The sequence below is a fragment of the Aspergillus stella-maris genome (genome assembly GCF_047715825.1).
Source record: "Aspergillus stella-maris strain CBS 113639 unplaced genomic scaffold BDV14scaffold_70, whole genome shotgun sequence".
Lineage (NCBI taxonomy): Eukaryota > Fungi > Ascomycota > Eurotiomycetes > Eurotiales > Aspergillaceae > Aspergillus > Aspergillus stella-maris.
The window spans coordinates 47062-69549 of NW_027396864.1; the positions used below are offsets into that span (position 1 = coordinate 47062).

Below are 22488 nucleotides of genomic sequence, written 5' to 3' on the forward strand. Positions count from 1 at the left end.
TGAAGAAGGGAGATGCGGTGGGAGGGGGAAGACCGCGGAGGAGAAGAGGAAAGCAAACAAGAAGGCGCGTGTGATCGTGTGTGCACAGAATGCGAATGAGGGGCGCCCGGGACAAAAGTGGCGCCTATAGGAGCAAGAAGCGAGCGATAAGCTGGGGATGGACGAGGCAATGGAAGTAATGGGATGCCGACGGTCAAGCGCTTGTTCCACAAACAGCGAGCAGAGGACCTTGGTGACGGCATGCACGGCGGAGGGAAACTGGCGGTATTCAACCTTGGAAGGTTGTTAGGAACAAATCAGGGGTGGGAGAGGATCTAGCGAGCGGCTATGAGGGACCGAGTCTCGTCAATCAATCAATAGAAGCTGGGAATTGGGCCAGAATATAACGTGGCAGGCCGATAGAGAAGAGCAATGAAGTGGCCTGCAGATGGATGCGCCTCGGAAGCACGCCACAATGCCGCGGAATGAGGAAACAGGAGTCACAGGGAGGCAGATTCGCAATAGAGCCTCCAATGGTGTGCGATATTGGGATGCAGAGCAAAACAATAGGTATCTAGCAGCTTCCCAAGAGAAATTGGAATGCTGGAGCACTTGACAAGTGGGCAAGTGTTCAGCATCATCGGCGGGGGCGGTGAAGCTATCCCGAGGGGGCGGGACAAGGCTCCTTCTCCGGGCTTTCAAGCTAACCCTCCAACGAACCTAACGGTCTCTTTTTGGTGTCCAATTGATTGGCTATATTTCTGCGACGGCGCATGAGTTCGTCCCAACCTCCGGTCCAGATAAACGAGGCTGAGGCCCGATCAGGGTCTATCTGGGGTCTGGGGCACCGGGCTGCATGTTAGATTGAGCCTCGCGCTGGAGCCTCACGTAAACAAAAGAACGCTGTTACGAGGCTGAGATAAGTAGGACGTATCAAAATCTTATATTCACGTCGGGCTGTTCTAGCCGGTGGCCATTGCTCAATCGACCGAATCATGCTGCATCATTTGCAGTCGTGCCACCTTTTGGCGCTTTCGCCGTCGACCACTCACCTACAGTCGGGGTTTATGACTACTGTCGTGTCTGCCTTGTGCTTTGGTGCAGTGATTCCTGTCTAATTGTTAGGGAGATCCTTCAATGTTAGCACAATGGAGAATCTGGCAGATTCACCTTTAGGTGCGAAAGGCCTACTATGTAAGTCAAGGTATATGTCGAGGCTAATTGTTTACACGTTGCCGTCTAGATTGAAATCATTGCTAAAAAGGCAATCTCAAAACTCGACCAGCCCAGTTTGATGGGTATTTATTGACAATAGTGAATCCTTCAGTTGAGGTGAATATGTTGTGCGAATAAATTTCAAGCACGGCTTGCGGTCTTATTCGTAGAGACATAAAACGAACTATATACGCTAGAAATGAGAAGCATCAAGCTTTCTTCCTTCGTTTTCCACCACCATTGCTGTGATTTCTATTCCCAGGGTCGTTCGGGTCGAGAATGCCGGTCCCATACTGAGTAGGGTCCTCGATCGGGTTACTGGGGCTCGTGGACGCACTGTCTGTGAGTGTTTCCACCACCCGGCCGGGGCCGCTGATGCCTGAGTTGTTGTTCCCGGTGTTGGCTGCATTGCCGTAACCGTTATCGAAGCCCTGGAAGAAGCTGGGGTCGGGCTGATGTTGATTCGATCCGAACAGCTCACCATCACCGGCTAAATGGTCAAAATCGAACAGGTCATTCCCGTCGTGTTTGATCGCTGGGTCGTCTGAAACAGCGTTGTCGCCTGTGTTAGGTGCCTGACCGGTCCCCGTTGGATCACCAAGTTCTAGATTCCCTCTATTGTTCGGGTCATAGTCGTTGAAATCGGTAAAGTAATCGTTGCTGAAGATCTGGTCTAGTTCGAGAGGAGGGGGAGGAATGTTTCCATCGGCGCCGATACCGGGGATCGTGCCGCTTGGGCTGAGTGGCTGTAAAAGGTTGGTAAGATTTTGAACGGAGCGGTCTTGCTCGGCTTGCATTTTCATCAAATTGTCAATCTCGGATCGAGTGTTCGCAAGGCGTGATGAATAATTATTTGGCATTGGTGGTGGGACTGGGTTGATCAAAGCGTTGTTCTGGGGTACATTTCCGCTGGCATCGTGTGTCCCTGTCTCGTTTGCCATGAGACGGAGCATATCCTCCCGTTGGTTCGGGGTGAGAGGAACGTTTCCCCCAGATGTCTCGAGCGACGATAGCACGTTGGGGAAGTCACTGTATGTCGTTGGGATACCGTTCCGAGCGTTGGTGTTTTGAATGACGGACATGATGTCTTGCTGCGGGTGTTGCTGGGACTGGGAAGCAGGAGATTCCTTTGATCGCGGGCTATTGTCAAAAACTTCCTCGACCTGCCCCGATTGCGAAGTATTCGACGGCCGCAGGTGGTTACGAGACTGTGAGCGTTCATAGGCGCTCGTGGCAGGCGATAGCGTTGTTGCACGCCCGTGGCGTTCCGGCCCCGGAGGCGCCTTGAGCAGCAACGGTTGCTTCTTCATCGACCGCGGGCCACCAGGACTATTGAGCGAGGAACCCCCCAACGTTCCGAATGAGAAGTCATCGCCGATATCAACAACGTTGCCTTGATCTTGTGAGATCGCCCCGGCAAAAGAATTGGCTAGGTTTTGGCCTTCTTGACCCTGCAAGCTGCGGTTATAGACCGTAGCAAGGAATGTAAGGATGGCATTGATTGAATTTTCATGGCGTGTATGCTGCTCCTGGAAATTCGCTGCCTGTGCATAAAGCTGCTCATGCTCCCTGCGTAGCTTGCTTATGGTGCTGGAGATGATCTGCTGCTGTTGACGGATGGCTTGCAGTTCCCGATAGACGTTCGAGAACTGGTCCTTGGGCATGGGAGGTTGTTGCGTGATCAAAGATAACTCTTGACCTGGTCGGGTGTTTTGCGGTGCTCCAGCTGTGTCATCGCCATAGCCATCAGTTTCGTGGTCGGCATCCTCTGTTTTTATGGTGCGCCCTGGGGCCTTTGTTGGTTTCATGCCTCCCCCGGTTGTGTTTTTCGGCTTCTGAATCAACCACAACAAATCGGGGTGGCCGCGTTTGAAATAAGGATTGGCGTATTCACTGGGGCTCTTGTTCTTCCTTTCGCTCGCGCGCATCGAATTGTCTGAGAGACCGACTTTCTTGTGGAATCCGTACATGTTCAATTGTCGAACGAAAGAGGCATAGTTGTTGTGTTTGAACAGCTCGGGAATCAGCGTTTTGGCGAATTCGTCTTCATCTAGCACGATGAATGAATTGCCGTCATCAGACCATCTAATCAGTTCGGTGTTTTTTGACTCATCAAGGAAACTGATTCGAGATTTAGTAGCTGTTTCAACGCCTGTGGGTTCGTAGTGATATACCTGCTAAGCTTTTGGACAAACGGTGGGATTTGCTTCCTCTTAGCCTGCGCCTCTCTTTTTGCAACCATCGCCCGCTTGTAAAGTTCATCTAAGCTTTCCGACCACCCGCCAGACTCACCAGGCCCGTTGCCCTGCTCCGGCAAACTGGCTGACGGGGACTCGTAATTGCGGCTTCGGTTTACCATCTGATTTGTTGGTGGTCGGCGTGCGATTTGGTTTGATGCGGTCGGTACGCCAGAAGCATCATGAGTTGACGGTTGTATGGCACCGCTTGGGCTGTAGGTATTTATGTCGGGAAAGGAGGAGGCGGGTAAGGTGTTGGACGATTGATTCTGACCCCATTGTAGAAACTGATCGTTGGACAATGGTCCTGAGGAGGGCGGATAGTTTGGGAGCTGGCCCAGCTGGGGATGGGGAATTGGGGATGTGCCGGGAGCAGGTCGCTTGCGATTTATTCCTTGGGGGCTCATTGCAGGCACTCGAGGATTCAACGGCCGGTAGGTGCTGGTCTTCGCGGAACTTAGAAACACCGCTGCCTTGCCCTAGGCAGGTTCGTTCGAACAAGTGATGTGATCGATCTTCAATATCGCGGCGTTGTGGGTGGGAAAAATCAAATCCAACAGTCCAACTCTATCACGTTCGGAACGGGAAGTATTGCGGGGTGAAGTAGAGATATGCGACTCGGTAGAACTTTTGAGCTGAGGAAGAATAGATTGATCGAAATCGTATATGCCGTCTCAAGCTGTATGTCTAAAGCGCGACGCTCGAAAATGGATAGAAAATCTCCAAATAGACAGTAAGATGGCCGATAGCAGCAAACCGATAGATCGCGGCTACGCGACGGGCGCAATATAACACTAGAGCGGAGAACGACGGGGGCGGAAGGTGTAATAAGGACGATGACTGCTAATCCCACAAGCGATTTGGCCTGTCCGTAAGCGACGGTGGCAGTGGACGAATCAATGGGAAAAGTCCAGCATCAAGGCTGGGATTGACATGGACGGCCTGCAGAGCGCGCGGCAGCGATGGAGAAAAAGGCTGAGCGGTTGCACTGTTCGTTCGTAGGGCGGTGGAGGGCCCGAGCAAGGAATATGACAGGAACTAGTGACTCAGTGACGAAATAGGCAGAATAGGAACGCGCGGGTCGAGCAGTGTTCAAAGCAGCTCGCGAATGAAGGCTGTTAAGGATGGATAGGAGAAAATTGCAGCAAACTTGGGAGGACAGATTTTCTTTCCAACTTGAAGATCTTGGCAGGCCATGATGAAGTCGAAAAGAAAACGAAGCTCTGATTGGCTGGAAAGCTGAGTCATGTCGTGTTTACCTAATCTTCACGTGCTCAGCCTCGAGATATTCCCGAAACGGATCTCCTTCTTCCCCTACAGAGTATCATCACGGTGTGATAGACTCGCAGTCTTCTATATTATCTATACAATGGCCTCACTCATTCCAAATACACATGATCGCCTGTTAGCTGGTCGAAATCTTCGAGAATATCTTGCCAGTCCTCGGTTTTGTCACTCGAGAACTGCTCCAAGGTCTTGAGCGCCGTCAGGTCTGCCTTCATGTGCTCCACCTTGGTCGTTCCATTCAATATCGTGGTCTGCCCAAGGCCTAGGACCAGCCCGTAAAGAGCCGCAGCGGTCGACACTCCTGTGCTTTTCGCCAAAGACTGCACTGGCTTGGACTGCACCAACTCCGGGTTCGCCGTCAACGTCCAAAAGCTTTGATACACAATCCGGTACTCTCGACAGTAGGCGCGAAGGGGAACATCAAATTGCGTTCCACCGTAGAAGCGATTTTGCACCACAGCGGGCTTTACCTTGGCCAGCGACACGATCTCTCTTAGGACAGGAAGAGTGGTGTTCGAAATACCCAAGTTGTGGATGCGATGAGGGACATATGTCTCCAATGCCGACCACGCCTCCATTGTCTGAGCCATAGTGGGTAGAGGGGAATGAAGAACAAGGCTGTCAATGTACGTGTCCTCAGCACTCTCCGGCTCAGCAGTCGGACGAAGGTTGTGCAGGGATGATTGCACAGACGCGTGGATCTGATCCGTTACGCTGGCATTAGGGTCATACGGCATATCGTCTGGATCTTGCCCATGTACGGAGGTAAATTTGGTTTGGATCTGGCGATCTATCAGCGCTCTGAAAAAGATGCGATACTCTCTCTCGCTTTCCAACATACGTATAGATCTTCCCGACGAACCACACCGTCGCCGATGGCTTTCCGTATGCCTTCTCCCACCAAATCCTCTCGGTAATGTTTCGGTTGAGCTGCTGTGTCTACAGCGCGGAAGCCATTGGTGATTGCTTGGTGAACCAAACCTGCTGTGCGGTCTCTCTTCCACGCTGTGCCGTAAACGAAGCTGGGAATGAACGTAGGGCTTGCAGTCTGCGCGGACTGCAAGGTATACCCTTCCCAGGACATCCTACTCAGTGCCGTCCGAGCCATTGTCTTTATCTTTAACAAAGATTCAGCTTCCTGGGGTACGGATGGGGCCAAAGAATTAAGAAGTTGGAGGGAAGTAAGAGGTTGGAGCTGGCCGGAGCTGGCCGTGAGGGGAACCAAATCAACCTTGGGGAACCTCCACCCAACCACCAATCACCTGAACTCTTTATCTTTCTTCCAGACACATCCCAGACCGAATTGGGTAATCAGCTACCTAGGTTTCTTCTGGTCCAAATTGGTCTAGACAATGTGCAATCAACGGCCACATTCGCAGCTTTAAGCTCTGACTGGGGTAGAGCACAACGTGGGGTTCCCCGCATCTTCGAAGTACCAGGGAAGGCAAGGTTGGAAGCACTTGAGTGCTCGACCAGTCCTGTCTCTTCAGGATGATTGAACCGACAACTAACCATGGACTTGACGTCCATGCATCACTATGCGGTATAAAGTCAGTCTCGCACCTCGAAAAGCTCCGCTTCAAACCCCTCGATGTGAACGTCCATGGGCGAGCAGCGCAAAGGAGAGCTACCACTTTAGCCGGAGCGTTTCTTCATATAAAGGTCAATTTAGAAGTACCACGCACTTCCTATAGCTGCAACGCATGGTCTCTTTGGATCTTACCAATGCTAGAGCTCCGCTTCTTCGGATTCAGTTAAGACCATCAGAGTTCTATGCATCCACAGCATTGGCTGCCACATCTGTCATACCGGGGATCGACCGGAAACAACCACTGGAACGGACCCTTGCAGATCATATGAGTCTCGATGTCCGAGCTTCGAACCATCCATCGTCCACCTGTCAATCGATGAATGTCATCTTTACCGTTCAACGTGGAACCAGCGCCTCGAAACCGTCGTTATCAACCATAGACCCTGGAACTCAATATCAGAGGGGCTCGACGGCCGCGTAATCAAGACCTAAGCAATGCATAAATAAAGCCGGGGCCGATCTCTTTTGACCACACCCAGCAACGCCAAATCCATTTTCAAGCAGTTTTGTACTAGGCGAGATGCGTATCCAGCCACTCCTCGCCCTCACAACTTTCATCCTCTCCGGCAAGCTCGCCATCGCAGCGGAGCTAGATCCAGATGACGTCCCCCACCCCTGCCACTCAGCCTGCGACCCCGTCGTAAGCATCGCCCAGGAATGCGACAGACGCAACGACAACGACACCTCCGGGATGGACTGCATCTGCGGCTCCGATCAAGCAGATACCCAGATCCCACGATGCGAGGCTTGCATCGCACAATATAGGACTGACCATCCGCAAGACGAGGACAATGACGGCGATGATGACGACGATGGCGATAGTTATAACGATGCTGCGGATCCGCATGATAATGGTGCGCCTTCTTCTTTCTACTCTACTCTACATGAAATCGTTCTTTCGAAGACAAACTGACATGTCCTACACTAATAGATGCATACGACATCCTCACCTCGTGCGGCTTCGACACGACCTCTCATGCACATGCTTCGAGCAGTAGCGGCGGTGGCGGCGGTGGCGGTAGTAGCAGCCATTCCAGCAGCGCATCTCCCTCTAGCAACTCCGCTAGTCACTCAAGCAGTGCATCCGGCCATATCGCCAGTCCAACAAGTCACTCAGCCAGTGCATCTAGCCACTCGTTCAGTGCGTCTAGCCATGCGTCTAGCCATGCGAGCAGCGCAGCCAGTACAATCGGTACGTACTATCTTCCTATGCCATTCAGCGCTCCTTCACCATCATTTGTCCTATGCCAACATCCATTAGAGACCCCCTCGCTAACCCACGCGCCCCAGCCTAGTCGACCTACTCTTATAAGCGCGAGTAGGAACAGCGAGGGAAAGGGGACGACTTCGTCTGCTGCTCGCCATTCATCCCACTCTATTCTGATGTCCCCTCCTACGGCTACAACGCTTCTTCCTTCGTCTTCGTCGTATATGGGTGAGAATAGTTTTGCGGTGCCTACGTAGCCTGCGATAGGACGATGATCGAAAACCGAGAACTCAGCTCGCTAAAAGCATTTGGTTTATATGGGTTAGGTATCTTGTGTTATGTTATGTGATGCATTGCGGTTTATTTTTCTGTCCTATTCCTTTGCTTGATTTGCTCGATTTGCTTTGGTCATGCTCGCTCTCTGCCATTCTAAGTAGGTAGGTCGTCATTGAATCAAAATCGAACCAAGTCCATACATAGTCCACTGTTCCATAGGTACCTAGTGTATGTTATCAGTTTCTCTACTAATTGGATACCTAAGACTCGATGGCCATGATAAACCTCTGTCGCTTCATACCTACCTACCTAAAGTAATGACCATCTAATTCCATTGATTGCCTACCTTAGAGGTACGCTGAGCCTCTAGATGAATCATGAGTAAGGACAGCTCAATATCTCCTAGTTCTTCCATCAAGGACTTTTGCATTTTGGTACCTCAGGTGCGGAACATATATCCCGACAATCAAGCGATCAAGCATGCTTTGTAATTGTTTCTCCTCCCATGTTAATTCCTAGATACCTGCCTAGGTACAGAGTAAGGTACACAGGTACTTGTGTCATCCATTCCAGGCTACCTAGCAGCGCCTCACACGATCCGGAGCGGTAAATATATATGTACCAGGCAAAATAACTTTTCCACACCGATTTCGACGACCAAAAACAACGCATATTACTCAAATCGCGCATCCAAAAGCTAAGAGGCCTAGTTGGAGATAGAGTCGAGCCGGTGTGGCGCTGGCGCAGATTGCATTGCATTAGGTGCAGATCGCATCTGCAAGTGAGAAGGGACGGTGATAGTGGGTTGAGGGGATAGGTCATTTCTGCGTGACTGAGCTGACTGCATGTGTTTTTTGATGTGCAGGAGATCGATCATGTTATTTTATTTAGAGGGGTTTTTGGTCGGTTGGGATGGTTCAAACGAAGGTGGTTTGAACTCCCGTCTGTGGTTGGGTTGGCGGGGTCCGGTATACTCGTTTCCGGAGATTTCTCGATAATAAGTTGAGCCGCGACATGCGAGCGCTGGATTTAATTCTAGTCGTTTTACTGGATATTGTGCGAGTTGTCTTATAAGATTTGTCATGGAACTGGTACAGCCAAGTTCGATTGCTGCCTCACCTGCAGCTTCTGCCCAGTTGCAAATACAGGTCACGCTGCGATTGGACTCACCACAGTGATTTCAGCAATCATCATGATTTCACCTCTCGTCCCACTCACCAACTGGGCAGATCAATGAGGCCTTTTCCCTACCCCTGGAAATTCGAGTGGCGAAGTGGCAGTGTTCGTGACCGGGGGACTTGTGGACTGTGGTGAATCAGCGAGGCTGTCCAAGAACTCCTCCGTCAAATGTCCCAGAACCACGCGGGTGGTATGGTCCGCGAATTCCGGACCAACCCTGGCTTGACTTTGCCCTTTTGCTCAGGGGCTAGCTCAGGCTAGGCCGCTAGACGATCCCGAAGATTGCCATGCGTCGGCCGGTGACAGATGTCGTTGGAGCGCTGCTGCTGGGGAGCTCCATCTGCAAGCTCCAGGCCTCACATTGCGCGCTCATTCGCCTTGACCGACCCGCCGAGCGACAATAGTCGGGATTCAGGCGACCCATTCGGGGGGTTCTGGTGACAATCTAGCGGCTTCTAGCTTGAGCGTTAGCCGTGAACGGCGCGGGTCGCGACGGGCATGCAGCTGTCCCCATACTCGTCCGAGCCAGGACCGAGATTGATCATTAACAAGGTGGGAAAGAGGGCGTTCAACGGGACTGGTAATAATGAGCTCATCTCAGAGTATCCAGATTGCAAGCATTGCTTGCGGGTGACTCCATTGGCTGGGTCCGTTGGCCACCTCGTGGAGCTATCTTTATACTATAGAAAAGGGGTAAGATGAGGCCGAAGTAGTGCGCCGGTAGACTATCGAAAGGATAAGTGAGGCAAACCCAGACTTGTGTCTCAAATAGATGGCAGATCACCGTAGCCTAAGGAACAGTCAAAGCAGCAGCAAAGGCCTTGAGATCAGCGATTATTTTTCCGTTTGTCGTGATGCAGCAACGAGGACTTGTCTGGGAGACGGCGGATACGGGACGCAAGGAGGGTTTCGGTCCTAGAGGCAGATCTCATTTCCGCACGATAGATCAGGCACCAGGACCAATCCAGTTGTCTTCTGAACAAGGCAAATCGGGCAGCTCGTTCATCCTGCAGAGGACTCTCGTTCTGTGTTGACAAAGGCAAAATAAGCTATTCGGGAAAATGGGGTTCGAGAGCATGGAGCTCGAGTGGGTATGAGCTCCTTGTTCAGGAAAAGACAAAGTCAATCTGGAACATCCTCTCCACTCAAGGGCGGATCTTGATACTGGAGAGTAAAAGAAGAGTAAGGCTGCTCGAGACTGCAGTGGTCTAGAATGGAACCTCCCGAAGGCCCGGACCGGCAGCAGGAACGACTGGGAGGCACTTGGGTCTTCATTGGGTCTGCGTTTGAGCTGATCTCGATGTGGCACTGAGGGCAAGCCGAATAGGATTCGAAACTGAAAGGCCAGAGTCAAGACTCAAGACTCAAGACTAAGAGTGGCAAAGATAGATCGTGCCCCTGATTCCCGGAGTAGCAGCTAGCTAGCACCGCCCCATCTTCACATCACAAAAGGAGGAGCTAAGAAAGAGCTGCTGCTAAGTGCCAACTAACGAGCCGGACAAAGGACCTAAATTCCAGGCTGATGACGCGGTTTGAGATGATGCCATCAGCAATCTCGCGTCGAGCTCTGGCCAGGACTGCTGCAGTTGTGATACTGCAGCAAGGTATACAAAGACAAAGAGTAATATAGAGCAGTGGCAAAGACAATTGAAGTGACAGCACAATCAACATGACACTGGGCAAATGTCCATGGTGGATGCAGCTGGCAAAGTCATTTCCGGGTCTGGAGACCAAAAATACGGGAGAGAATAGGGGGGCAAGGGGGGATGAGCAGCAGAAAATAGAAACCTAAAGACGCTCGTGCCAGAAGTACCGCGGCCGCAGTATATGTAGACTGCCTCGTCCAGTATCAGTGAGGGAAACTTGTGAGACTTTTGACTGCGATAATCACATTCTTTGCGTACACCACAAGTCCCTTGTTCTTTGACTGCAGCTGCTCTGTAGTCTGTACTCGGTACTTTACTACTACTACTGAACTACAGCACTCTGTATCAACACACTGTACTGCACAACACCGATATCGATCCACAAACCCACAAACGCGCCCAAACAGAGACACAGAATCCCAAACTAGCGAGCGACTGGATAGCAAGATCCTTGGGCCCCTTTTCATTCGCCTGCCTTGATCTGAACTGCCGGCCATTAAGCGATCTCCATTCGCATTCTTGTTTCGCCTCAAACGACGTATCCAACTATTCATTTCTGTCACTGCACCGCGCCCACGGTCCCGTCACGGCTTTTCTTGACTGTCATTCTCCAGGTATTTCCACCCTCTTATTCTCACCCTCTTTCTCCATCTTCCCTCTTTCTCCCTTCTCACTGCCCACTTCCCTCTCCCCGACGTCCCGGTCTCAAACGACTGTGGCGATTTCTTTTCTTTTTCTCCTCTTCTTATTTATCCCGCGACGGCTTCCCTTTGGTTTTCTTCTTTTTTTCGTGTTTTATTGTTTTTTCTTCTGATGCCTTGAGTGGAAGAAGGCCGCCCAACCAACCGTCTCACCCACGCCAGTCACGAGACGAATTAGCACGGCAGCTGAGAGATTGATCGTTTTCTGATCAGCCTCGCATTTCTTCAACTACTGCGTGCCTGTCTGCCTTTTGTTTGTGCACTGTTCAATCAGAGGCTTCATCCAACGCCGCCCCTCCCCCGGGCCGATTCGAGACAAGCCCCGACCACCACCCATTCCGTGTCTCCCCCTTCCCAGCTTCGAAAATCTCCGCAGAGTTTCTTCCCTCCTCGCCCGAACGTGGCTCGCAACGCCGCGTACTCTCCCCTCGACCCCTCGAAAATTGTCATCAACTGGCTTCGATCGCTCCTATGACTAAATAGTCCGCTCATACTCGATCCGAATCTTAACTCAACGGCATTGTTGTGGTGGGTTCTCGCGCCACATTCTTCGGTTTGGCTGCTTGTTGGGAATTCTCCGTTCTGCCACCATGAGTTATCAACAAGCCCAGGACATGTATCACGACAATTCTTCGCGTTCTCCTGGTTCGCAGCGCCATCAGCAACCTCTTCACCGTCAACCCTCCCGCCAGTTCGACGCTTATGGCCCAATGCCCGTTAACCTCTACGACGACCCCATGGCCCGCTACGATCGCAATCTCGACCGGCTAAACCCGTCCCTACATAACCCTTCCTATGCCTACGATCTCCCTGGCTCGCAGACATGGAATCCGAATGGTTTTGCCAATGCACAGGCTCTGGGTGGTATTCGCTCAACTTCTGCCAGTATGAAGACGTCGCGCACTACTCGAGCCGGCCTTCCTACGGTACGTAAATATTTGAACAATTTCAATGATATTTTTGATTTCGGTATCACTAATTTTCGCAAACAGACGTGGTTGGACCAGCAACCAGGTATCCCGAGCCCCTTCTCTAACCTTGGGTCTGCTTCCTTGCAGGGCACCTCCATGCGGGACCCTATCGGTCCATCTGAAGCCGACGACGAGTTGATCCCCACTGCGATCGTGATCAAGAACATTCCCTTTGCGGTGAAGAAGGAACAACTGGTTGGAATAATGACCGAAATGAACCTGCCTCTTCCCTACGCCTTCAACTACCACTTCGACAACGGTGTATTCCGCGGACTTGCCTTTGCCAACTTTACGTCTGCCGAAGAGACAGCGACGGTTATTGAGGTCCTCAACCATTTCGAACTGCAAGGCCGAAAGCTGCGAGTTGAGTACAAGAAGATGCTTCCGTTGCAAGAACGTGAACGCATTGAGCGCGAGAAGCGCGAGCGTCGCGGTCAGCTCGAGGAGCAGCACCGGCCCATGGCAGCCTCCCAGCTCCAGACTCAGAGCTCTATGTCTTCACTTACGTCACATATTCCGGCCACTTCTCCATCTCCGGTTTCCCAGCGTGGTCAGAAGCTCGGTAGGTTGAGCAGAACTTCACCCTCTGCCCTGTCTAATTTTCTAATAGTGTCTGTAGATGTTGATATGAACGACCCCTGGACGCTTCACCAATTCTCTCAACTCTTGCTCTTCAAGGAGGATACCGGCCGTGACTCTGTTATCTTCCCCGCCAACCTCACTCCTCACCAGCGCCGCGCTGTGCATACTCTTGCTCACCAGATGGGACTTGGCCACGCGTCTCGTGGAGCTGGTGAACAACGTCAGGTTCAAGTGTTCAAGGTCGCTCCAGGCCAGAATGTGAGCCCCCCTCTGTCTGCCATCCCCGCCGCTGTCCAGCCCCCCGAGTCGGCTCGTCGCGGTCTCAACCGCGCAGCGACCATTGATTTCAGCGAGGCCCGCAACGAAGGAATGGGACATTATAATACTCTTCGTGGACAGCCCTCCTCCGGTCTTTTGGGAGTCATGGATTCCTCGAGCGGCTTCGGCAACACCCAGAACCTTCGCGCCGCCAAATCATTCGCGGATCTTCGCTCATACACGCCCTCGCCGGTCCCTTCGTCTGCCAGCTTCCCCGCTGCACTGCAGTCCAACGGCGCGCGTATGCAGCACTACGATGGTTCCACTAGTGTCGCGTCTAATACCCCTACTCTGACGCCTGCTCCCTCTGGATCCTCCCTCGGTATGCAACGCGACGATGGTCTTTTGGTCAACAGCTTGAGCAACCTTTCTCTGGGAACTGGAATTGGAGGGCCTAACTCGAGCCCGAGGAGACTGAGGGGTATGTTCTCTTGGGATCAGCCGGAAAGCCAGCCTTCCAGCGCTGGTCCCATTGGTAGTAACCGCACCATCGGAGTTGGATTTGACGGTCAGTCACAGGAGCGCCTGCCTATTAGGCAGCCGAGAGGCCCGATGCCCGAGAAAGGACCAGGATTCCGCCGACAAAACGGACACCAGGCGCGTGGAAGCGACGAATTGCGCACCACCTCTGGCGTGGAGATTATTGTGGAGTAAACGTTTAATGGGAGATGAAGACAACGAAAATTGTTAGATTGCTTTACCGAAAGACGCATACGACCTTTTATATCACGAGGCCTGATCCATTTTGTGCGATGATCGGCTTACGATTCGATGAGGGATGATGAGACGACAATGCAACCGAAGAGAACCACACAAAAAGAAAGTATTTCTCTGATCCTGCCAAGTTTAGACGTTATTTTGGGGCAGCCCGCCAGGCGCGCCGTTTATGTTTTCTCCTTTCGCCGATAAAAACGAAATCACGCAAGTTGAAGCCATGCCATTTTGCGATGCGATGCGATGCGATGTATCGCGGACGGCTTGCCTACGGATGCACCATTACCCCTACCCCCTCTCCCCTTTATTTTTTATTTACTCCATATTTTTTTATCTATTTTATATTCTATCCATTTCAAAGTTGTGTCTACCGAAAGGAAAGCAAAAACCAGAAATTGAACAACACATCTCAAGAAGACTACGAAAGAACGACCACATACCAAAAAAATACCATCAATACCAATCAATGTCTTTGTCTTTAACAAGTTGTCTATCTATGTCTACCCATGTTATGACGACCACCGACAAGAGAGATGACCTGCATTTGCATTACAGTACCAGTACCTTTTTGGATCCTGTCTGGCCTTTTGTATAGGGGGCACCTTTTCCATTCTGCATCCTTTTAATGCTTCTCAATTTTATTCTTTGTTCTTGCTGTTTCTTGCTGTATCTTTATCTTATTCATCAATCTCACTCTCAATCTTATCTCCTGGATCTTGATTCAACTCTCTCCGGACTACACCAAAGCAATGGCTTAGATCGTAGATCGTAGCTCATAATGGCAGGTCCTAATCTAACTCGTCTTTAAGAGTGTATTGCGCCCATTTCCTAGACAGGTGACAGGTAATAAGAGGTTCTTCAAAGCAGCCATCAGTCCATCCCTCCTCAAAACATCTCTTCGGACCATACCCGGACGGACAGGTATAGTAGCTACATACTTCATACCCAACAGCACACTTCCACCTCTCCAGAAAGCCGTGGCGCCAGTCTAGTCCAATCCAACCCAATCACCAACCACAGAACCTATAAACATATCCTTTCTTTACGTGCACTATCCATGTCCCCAGCTACAGTAGGTAAGGGCGTGAAAATCAGAATATGTATGTAGACTAGGAGCTAGAAGCATGAGTATAGTATATAGTACAGGTAGGTAGGTATGTTGCGGTTTTCGGGTTTCGTAGCAACCCGCAGTAATGTGCAATAGCAGGTAGTACATGGAGATATATATATATATATATATATATATATCTTTCTCTCTCTATATACATATATATAGTAAGCAAGTACCGCCCAGACTTGGGAGTACTCGGTACCCAGTAGTAAGTAGATCTCGAGTGCTCATTCAGTTTTTACTACCTATACTTATTGTCCTGAGTACAGACTACAGACATACAGAGTGCTCCGGTACTCTGCAACGAGAACATCTGCCTACTTATCTTATATAGGTACATAAGTAGATATGTGAAGATGTGAAGAGCACTAGGTAGCTAGCTAGGTACATGATATATATTCGTTCGCCGGTAGGAACTTACAAAATACCTACCCGACCTAAGTACTTACTATCGATTCACCTTAGCCAAGGCATCAGTGCTCTGGCCCGACTCCCGCCAGTGCCTGGACTAGGTAGGTAGGTATTACATAGGTAGGCAGCTTTGTGATCGATCGCCAGGGACACTACGAGTTGTGATTTGGGTAGCACGTTCTGAGTACTGTACTTTAGTCCACGTTGCGTCTGTTTGTTTGTGATCGACCATGTCCTGTGGAACTGCAATGTAAGACGTGGCGGGCGGAATCAAAATAAATTTCCGGAAGGGATGAGGAATCCTCGCTGATTTCCACTTGTACTTAGTCCGTGGGTGATATACTATAATACTATACTATACTAGGTCAAATCTCGCTTGGAGGTGAACCTGAACCGTCGAAGGTCTTCTTTTCTCTTTTCTCTTTTCTTTCTTTCCAGAAATAGTTGGAAAAACAGACTCAACACAACACAACACCGTAGGAATACAAAAAAGAGATTAAAACAGGACAGATAAAAAGTAACCTAAGAAATTTGACAAACAGTTCCCATCACCGAGAATACCCCTTTTCCCAGTACAGCGCCCTTGGTAACTCGAGATAAACGATGAACGGAGCAGCGCACAATAGGGAGATGAAACAAGCGTAGATAACAAGAGCGAGGCCAATTCGAGCAAAGATAGGGCAGCAGATTCGAGCTGCAGCGGTAAGGAGAAGAAAAGTGCGCGCGCGGGAGCAGATATACTCCCGGGTCTGCGGGGCTCGGATTCAGTCGTCATGATCACGGTACGAGGGTTGTTTCCATTCAATCATCATTAAACGCCGTATTTGTTGGGTATCCGCGGATTTTATTCAGACTTCTTCTTCTTCTGTTCCACCTTGAGCAGCAGGGCGCGGTTGATGCGTGGAAGAACACCACCGAAGGCGATGGTGGCGCGAATCAACGTGTCGAGCTCCTCGTCTCCACGGATGGCAAGCTGAAGGTGGCGGGGCGTGATACGCTTGACCTTGAGATCCTTGGCAGCGTTTCCAGCCAATTCCAGGACTTCAGCGGTCAAGTACTCAAGGACGGCAGTGACATAGACAGCAGCTAAACGTATGCATGTTAGCAATTTTCCGACAAGGACTGGGCAGAAAAGCTCTTACCCTTGGCGCCGACACGCATCTTGTTTTGCGTGTTGTTCTTGAGGAAACGCTTAACACGACCACAGGGGAACTGCAAAAAGTCAGGAACATGATTCAAAAACGCGACATACACGGCCAATCCGTAACAATAGCGAGCGTTTGCCCAAAGGTACCGAGTCCTGCAGCCGGACCCCTCAAAAGGCGAACGAGGGGGCGAACAAAGGCGCATGTTTGGGAGCTCCGGTTTGTCGCACGTTGCGGAAATCGCGGTCGGATAAAGCAGCCATAGGAGAATTGAGACGTCTAATACTGACCTGCAGACCAGCCTTCGCGCTGTGGGACTTTTGAGCCTTCCCCGCAGAGTCCTTGGAACCTCCCTTTCCACCGATAGACTTTCCCTTTCCGCCAGGCATTTTGAAAAAGCGTCGAGATTCGCAGTCGCAGACGATGAAATTTCGCGTTGATCAAGATTTCGAGTCGATGGAGGGTGATGGTGGACGTTGAGGGGATTCGAAACACGGGAGGCACGCGCGTTGTTGATGGATGAAGGAGTCAGAAATGTCAGAGCCATCCTGGTCGCTAAAGACGGCATCGAGCCTCGGAAGCCACTAGTCCCGATTAGGAACCTATCTCAGCTCCCAAAGTCCAGCCGTGGGGATGACTCGATACTCGAGCGCCAGAGCCCAGGACAATGAATGAGGGGGATGCAGAAGAAACTCACCTTTCGAGAGAGTAGATAGTACCAAGAGAGCTTGCCTCCAATGACGTCCTAGAGCTGGGAAGCTCATGAGTTGACGCTGGCTTTCAGCGCCCGCCTCTAGGCAAGTAGTCGGTTGATATCGACAGCATTTCCAAGCATGTCATATTGAAAAACATGTTTATGCTTTCAATATGAGTTGCATGCTGTTCAAGGCTCTCTGATCAGGTGTCTTCCAACATGATCACTGCAAAGTGGACGCTTCTGTAGAGCTTATGATCGCAGCACAGAAGTTGTAGGAGCCAAAGTGAGTCGACAAGTGTGCTAGGCGGGTTACATAAGCAGGCAGATGACTGTTTGCCGCCTCAGGCTACAACAATCTTATCGCCTTATCTCCGCATCTTCTGGAAAGGTCGAGCACGTGATCTGAGCGTTAGGACAGTTGGCTTCCGTGCGATGGCGACAGCTTGGGGAAGTTTCTGCTCGTGTGTACTCCAACTCAACTCCCTCCCCAGTTCATCGCACGCCGACAACCCATTTCTTCAATCTGGTTGTCATTGATTATCACCGTCAAAATGGTGTCTCCTCAAGTGTAAGCCATTCTGCGCGCTCTCGTTCTGTGGACTATATCGGCCGGCCTGATAGCACGTTTCAAGCCATACTTTCAGATCCACATCGATTTGTGAGCCTCAACTGACTGATCATGGCTCTACAGTACCAACCTTGCGATCATCGTCGTGATGATGCAGGTGTCCAAGAAGGTTCCCTTCGACGACCCTGACACCCTACTCCTCGTCCGTGGCCTCTATATTTTGTCCAACGTGATCATCCTGAGCTTGTATCTCTACACGCAAGTTCAAATCAACAAGAAGAATGGTGCGTTTCTATTTTACCTTTCATTGTCGCTTCAATAACGCGGAAGGGGTCCTAACCTGTAATGTTAATAGATCACACGACTTTGAAGTACGTCGAGCCTGCTGCTCTTGGTAGCGGCGAGGAGCCCCGTCCCGTTACAACAACCAACATGGAGTACGACAAGGGCCAGTTTCGCCAGCTCATCAAGAGCCAGTTCATGGGAGTTGGTATGATGGGTGTCATGCACCTGTACTTCAAGTACACCAACCCTCTTTTGATCCAGTCGATCATCCCTCTCAAGGGTGCTTTCGAGTCCAACCTCGTTAAGATCCACGTCTTTGGAAAGCCCGCCACCGGTGACCTCCAGCGTCCCTTCAAGGCCGGCAACAGCTTCCTCAGCCAGGGCCAGCCCAAGACCGACAAGGCTTCTCTCGAGAACGCCGAGAAGAACTGGAGGGGCGGTGTCAAGGAGGAGTAAGCTCCTCAAAGATGACGGAGTCGGTGCGGTGATACTAAGAGTATATTTACCCCGCTGTACATTAGATCTGATGGGAGGGTGGAGGTAGCTCCGCGGTGGACTTACTTCCCCGCTGCGATGCTGATTTGGAGGGATAGACGGCCGTATAGCTTTATGATGTTTGCAAATATATCAGTTTGAGACATTTACCCGTGAAATACATTCAATGGTATCGAAATGAGCGAACACTGTTTTGACTTTTTTCGTATGACATTCCAGTCTAGAGTCAAAGCCACTTTGTGGCAACAGCTCGAGTAGGTCTAGAACAAGGATCTTAAGGCATCGGTCATCTGAGGTTCCTGCAGGGGTGGTTGCACAACGCATGCCAGATGTTCTGGCAGTTGTATGATCAACGAGTATTGTTCCTATCGCACTCTATCTAGACGTGGTACGATTCCCAAATCAGGTCACCTCAATGCAAGCAAGCATATCTGGAATGGAGTATCTGGGATGGTAAGACTTGAGTCATATTATTTCCAGGTCTTATTAATGTAGTGTATCTGATTTCCAAGCAAGGGGCCCATCCCCGAAGTATACAGCCATTCATCTATCGGCTAAAGAGCACGAGTACACCGAGAATTGTGGCAAGGTGGCGGGATTATAGCAAACTCCGTATAAGCTTGGCATTTGGTCGATATGCATTATTTGTATTTGTATAGATCAAAACTAACTATGCTATGGTGGGGAGCTCTTACCGAAGGTCGCATTTGCAAGTCATGCCTAGATCCGTTGACCGTGCCTGGATCTCCCCTGTAGAAATCATCCCCATTCGTTGACCCAGTGAAATCTGGAGCCTCCCAAGGACTCAAAGACCGAGTCTAAAATGCCATCTCTCCACCATGGTAAAAATGTGACTGAGCTCGTGAGCTAGAGACGGTGACCGGTGACTGTTTCTGGCGCGCGGAGAGACGGAAGGACGCATATAGGAGGCGTTACTAAGTAGCGTTGCTGGGCGGCTTAGACGGAGGGGCAGTGGAAGATTGTTCTTCCACAGCCGGGACTCCCCCTCGCCCCAAAGCGGAAAGGCTGGTGTGCCCCTCGTTGCAGGGCGACTCCATTGCATCATCGCAGGATGGAGCATCTGGAGCTTCACCGGCATCAAGTGAGAGGAGAGACTGTGAAACGAAGATGTACTCCGTACAAAGCCGTGCCATCGCAATAGCCTAGGTAAACAGCTCAACTACTTCCGACCCCCTGGCAAAAGATTCACGAGAATCAGAGCGTAGCCGGATTCGTAGCAAGATCATTGGCCCGTCCAGTGGCCGAATATCGTGGTTCTCCTGCTTTGCCCGGTGTATGAAACCGGAAAGGCTGCGAGGAGAGCTGGCCAGCGGCGTAGACCGGGTACAGCGGTACACAGCCGCTGACAATCGACCCATCATGGCATTTGCTGAGAGTCCCTGGTGGCTTTGCCCCGTCTGTCCGCCCGGTGTGTCTGACTCTGTGAGGCGGAGGTGATCTGGTCGTTGCGTCAGTCCAACTGAGCTGTTTCCATATTTTTCTCCTCGACTCCCCCACCACTGCCTCTTCTTTTCTCTCCTCTCTCTTCCTTTCTTTCTTCCCATCTCCATCCATCTTTCTCTCATCTACGTCTCTCTCGCATCTCCATAAGTAAGTTGTCCATTGTTTACTTCATCCTACACCTCATCCCAGCTTCATCCTGAGCTTCCCTTCACTGGTACTTTAGCTAACAGCTACCCCGCTCTACAGACATCAACAATGGCTCCCAAGGTACGGTCTACGAACAGGTGGAATAATCTCAATTCGTACTGAACTTGTTGCTTCCAGGTTGGTATCAACGGCTTCGGTCGTATTGGACGTATTGTCTTCCGTAACGCGTGAGTGACTCTTGTCTAGCTCAAAAATTGGGTTTGGCATCGCCAGAGCCTGCCCAATGGACTCGAGAACACACGACTAACAATCATCCAGCATCGAGGCCGACTCCGTCGAGGTCGTCGCCGTCAACGACCCCTTCATTGAGACCCACTACGCTGCCTACATGCTCAAGTATGACTCGCAGCACGGTCAGTTCAAGGGTACCATCGAGACCTACGACCAGGGTCTCGTCGTCAACGGCAAGAAGATCCGCTTCTACACCGAGCGTGACCCCGCCAGCATCCCCTGGGGTGAGGCCGGTGCCGACTACATCGTCGAGTCCACTGGTGTCTTCACCACCCAGGACAAGGCCGGTCTTCACTTGAAGGGTGGTGCCAAGAAGGTCATCATCTCTGCTCCCTCCGCTGATGCCCCCATGTTCGTCATGGGTGTCAACAACGAGACGTACAAGAAGGACATCCAGGTCCTCTCCAACGCCTCTTGCACCACCAACTGCCTTGCCCCTCTCGCCAAGGTCATCAACGACAACTTCGGTATCATTGAGGGTCTGATGACCACTGTCCACTCTTACACCGCTACCCAGAAGGTCGTTGACGGCCCCTCCGCTAAGGACTGGCGTGGTGGCCGTACTGCTGCTACCAACATCATTCCCAGCAGCACTGGTGCCGCCAAGGCCGTCGGCAAGGTCATCCCTGCCCTCAACGGCAAGCTCACCGGTATGGCCATGCGTGTCCCTACCTCCAACGTCTCCGTTGTCGACCTTACTGTCCGCACCGAGAAGGCTGTCAGCTACGACCAGATCAAGGAGGCCGTCAAGAAGTCCTCTGAGAACGAGCTCAAGGGCATCCTTGGCTACACTGAGGACGACATTGTCTCCACTGACCTGAACGGTGACACCCGCTCTTCCATCTTCGATGCCAAGGCCGGTATTGCCCTCAACTCCAACTTCATCAAGCTCGTCTCCTGGTACGACAACGAGTGGGGTTACTCCCGCCGTGTTGTTGACCTCATCTGTAAGTCCCCGCCAGAATTTGCTTATTTGCGCACTGCTAACTGTGTATCAGCCTACATCTCCAAGGTCGACGGCCAATAGGAAACAGGTCGGAAGCCAGAGGCGAGAAGCCATCTTTAAAGGAGGCTTTTGGTCCATAAAGTCTCCCTTTCCGGTAGGATTGGCGCTATGTCCGTGTCCAACGTTCTGAGACTGTAGAGCGGCATATAAGGAGCATGAAGGATATCGGCATAAAACCACATGATAACGTACTATTTAATGACAAATACATGATCATCTTGAAGTCGAGTTTTCAAACTGCAAACCCGTAATTATATTCAAAACTCTGTCTTCCTGTTTTACCAGTCTTACTGATGTCCCTGTACTTGCTGTTCTGAATCGGGTATTGGGACAATGAGGTCACGACGCAACTACAGTGTACCGCTATGACCATTCGAATGTTATCAGATAGTGAAAGATAGCAGTCTAGACCATGATCTCCAGATCGCCATCTGCAGCATCTCTGGCTGAATACAGATTCACTGGGGGCAATAGGAGTCACGTGAGGCTTGCATCTGGCAGTTCCCGAGCTAAACTCCGTCGTAGAGCTCCATCAACCAAACTCCTGCCCCAGTCCACCCTCCCCCAGTGCACGCCCTGTGGCCTGTTGGGTCCCATTCTTCTTTTTGGGAGCTATTCTACTCCAGTGTGAATGATACTGGCCTATTCAGCTTTTTTTCCTGGCCCGTGTTGCTTGTTTTATTCGTGGTCATTCCCATCTCTCATTTGCGGACAATTGAGTTGCACACCCAGGACTACTTGATTACTTCCTACCTCCCCATTGTTCCACTTCCCCCAATATACTAGTCTATCTCACCTGGCCCTTTCTATTATTTCTTCGCTGTGTTTCTCCGTTGCTTTTTAGTTTTCTCTTTGTACTTTCAAAGACCATCTGGTGCTTTCCAGTTTGTCCTTGTTACCAGCATCCCAGTCACCATAACCACTATCTAGCTGGTCATGAGGCGCTAGCAGAACGCTTCTTGTAC

The 22488-nt window shown here is 51.0% G+C and overlaps 7 protein-coding genes across 7 annotated transcripts; 4 read left to right on the forward strand and 3 right to left on the reverse strand.

The window, feature by feature from the left end:
* Positions 1-1082: 1082 nt before the first annotated feature.
* Positions 1083-4407, reverse strand: BDV14DRAFT_181241 (heat shock factor family protein). The gene is made up of 3 exons (XM_073770038.1): positions 3369-4407; positions 1223-3315; positions 1083-1155 (listed from the first exon to the last, which is right to left on the reverse strand). Exons 1-2 carry the CDS (start codon positions 3836-3838, stop codon positions 1404-1406), a joined length of 2382 nt encoding a protein of 793 aa, XP_073623965.1. The 5' UTR covers positions 3839-4407; the 3' UTR covers positions 1083-1155; positions 1223-1403.
* Positions 4408-4694: 287 nt separating this feature from the next.
* Positions 4695-6017, reverse strand: BDV14DRAFT_133206 (putative aldo-keto reductase (AKR)). Its single transcript, XM_073766177.1, has 2 exons — positions 5560-6017; positions 4695-5500 (listed from the first exon to the last, which is right to left on the reverse strand). The coding sequence occupies exons 1-2, from the start codon at positions 5824-5826 to the stop codon at positions 4811-4813; spliced, it is 957 nt and encodes a 318-aa protein (XP_073623966.1). The 5' UTR covers positions 5827-6017; the 3' UTR covers positions 4695-4810.
* A 604-nt stretch (positions 6018-6621) lies between these two features.
* Positions 6622-7904, forward strand: BDV14DRAFT_133211 (putative GPI anchored protein). The gene is made up of 3 exons (XM_073766178.1): positions 6622-7163; positions 7241-7501; positions 7600-7904. The coding sequence occupies exons 1-3, from the start codon at positions 6830-6832 to the stop codon at positions 7602-7604; spliced, it is 600 nt and encodes a 199-aa protein (XP_073623967.1). The 5' UTR covers positions 6622-6829; the 3' UTR covers positions 7605-7904.
* A 3636-nt stretch (positions 7905-11540) lies between these two features.
* BDV14DRAFT_133232 (putative R3H domain protein) lies at positions 11541-13959 on the forward strand. The gene is made up of 2 exons (XM_073766179.1): positions 11541-12244; positions 12311-13959. Exons 1-2 carry the CDS (start codon positions 11909-11911, stop codon positions 13841-13843), a joined length of 1869 nt encoding a protein of 622 aa, XP_073623968.1. The 5' UTR covers positions 11541-11908; the 3' UTR covers positions 13844-13959.
* Positions 13960-15686: 1727 nt separating this feature from the next.
* Positions 15687-17065, reverse strand: htz1 (histone H2AZ). The gene is made up of 3 exons (XM_073766181.1): positions 16861-17065; positions 16568-16637; positions 15687-16511 (listed from the first exon to the last, which is right to left on the reverse strand). The coding sequence occupies exons 1-3, from the start codon at positions 16957-16959 to the stop codon at positions 16270-16272; spliced, it is 411 nt and encodes a 136-aa protein (XP_073623969.1). The 5' UTR covers positions 16960-17065; the 3' UTR covers positions 15687-16269.
* A 667-nt stretch (positions 17066-17732) lies between these two features.
* On the forward strand, positions 17733-18896 carry BDV14DRAFT_181256 (PHO88 family protein). Its single transcript, XM_073770039.1, has 3 exons — positions 17733-17835; positions 17959-18119; positions 18191-18896. Exons 1-3 carry the CDS (start codon positions 17819-17821, stop codon positions 18574-18576), a joined length of 564 nt encoding a protein of 187 aa, XP_073623970.1. The 5' UTR covers positions 17733-17818; the 3' UTR covers positions 18577-18896.
* A 1438-nt stretch (positions 18897-20334) lies between these two features.
* Positions 20335-21544, forward strand: gpdA (glyceraldehyde 3-phosphate dehydrogenase GpdA; the record flags this gene model as incomplete). The annotated part of the gene is made up of 4 exons (XM_073774470.1): positions 20335-20346; positions 20404-20453; positions 20545-21464; positions 21516-21544. The coding sequence occupies 4 exons, from the start codon at positions 20335-20337 to the stop codon at positions 21542-21544; spliced, it is 1011 nt and encodes a 336-aa protein (XP_073623971.1).
* Positions 21545-22488: the final 944 nt, after the last annotated feature.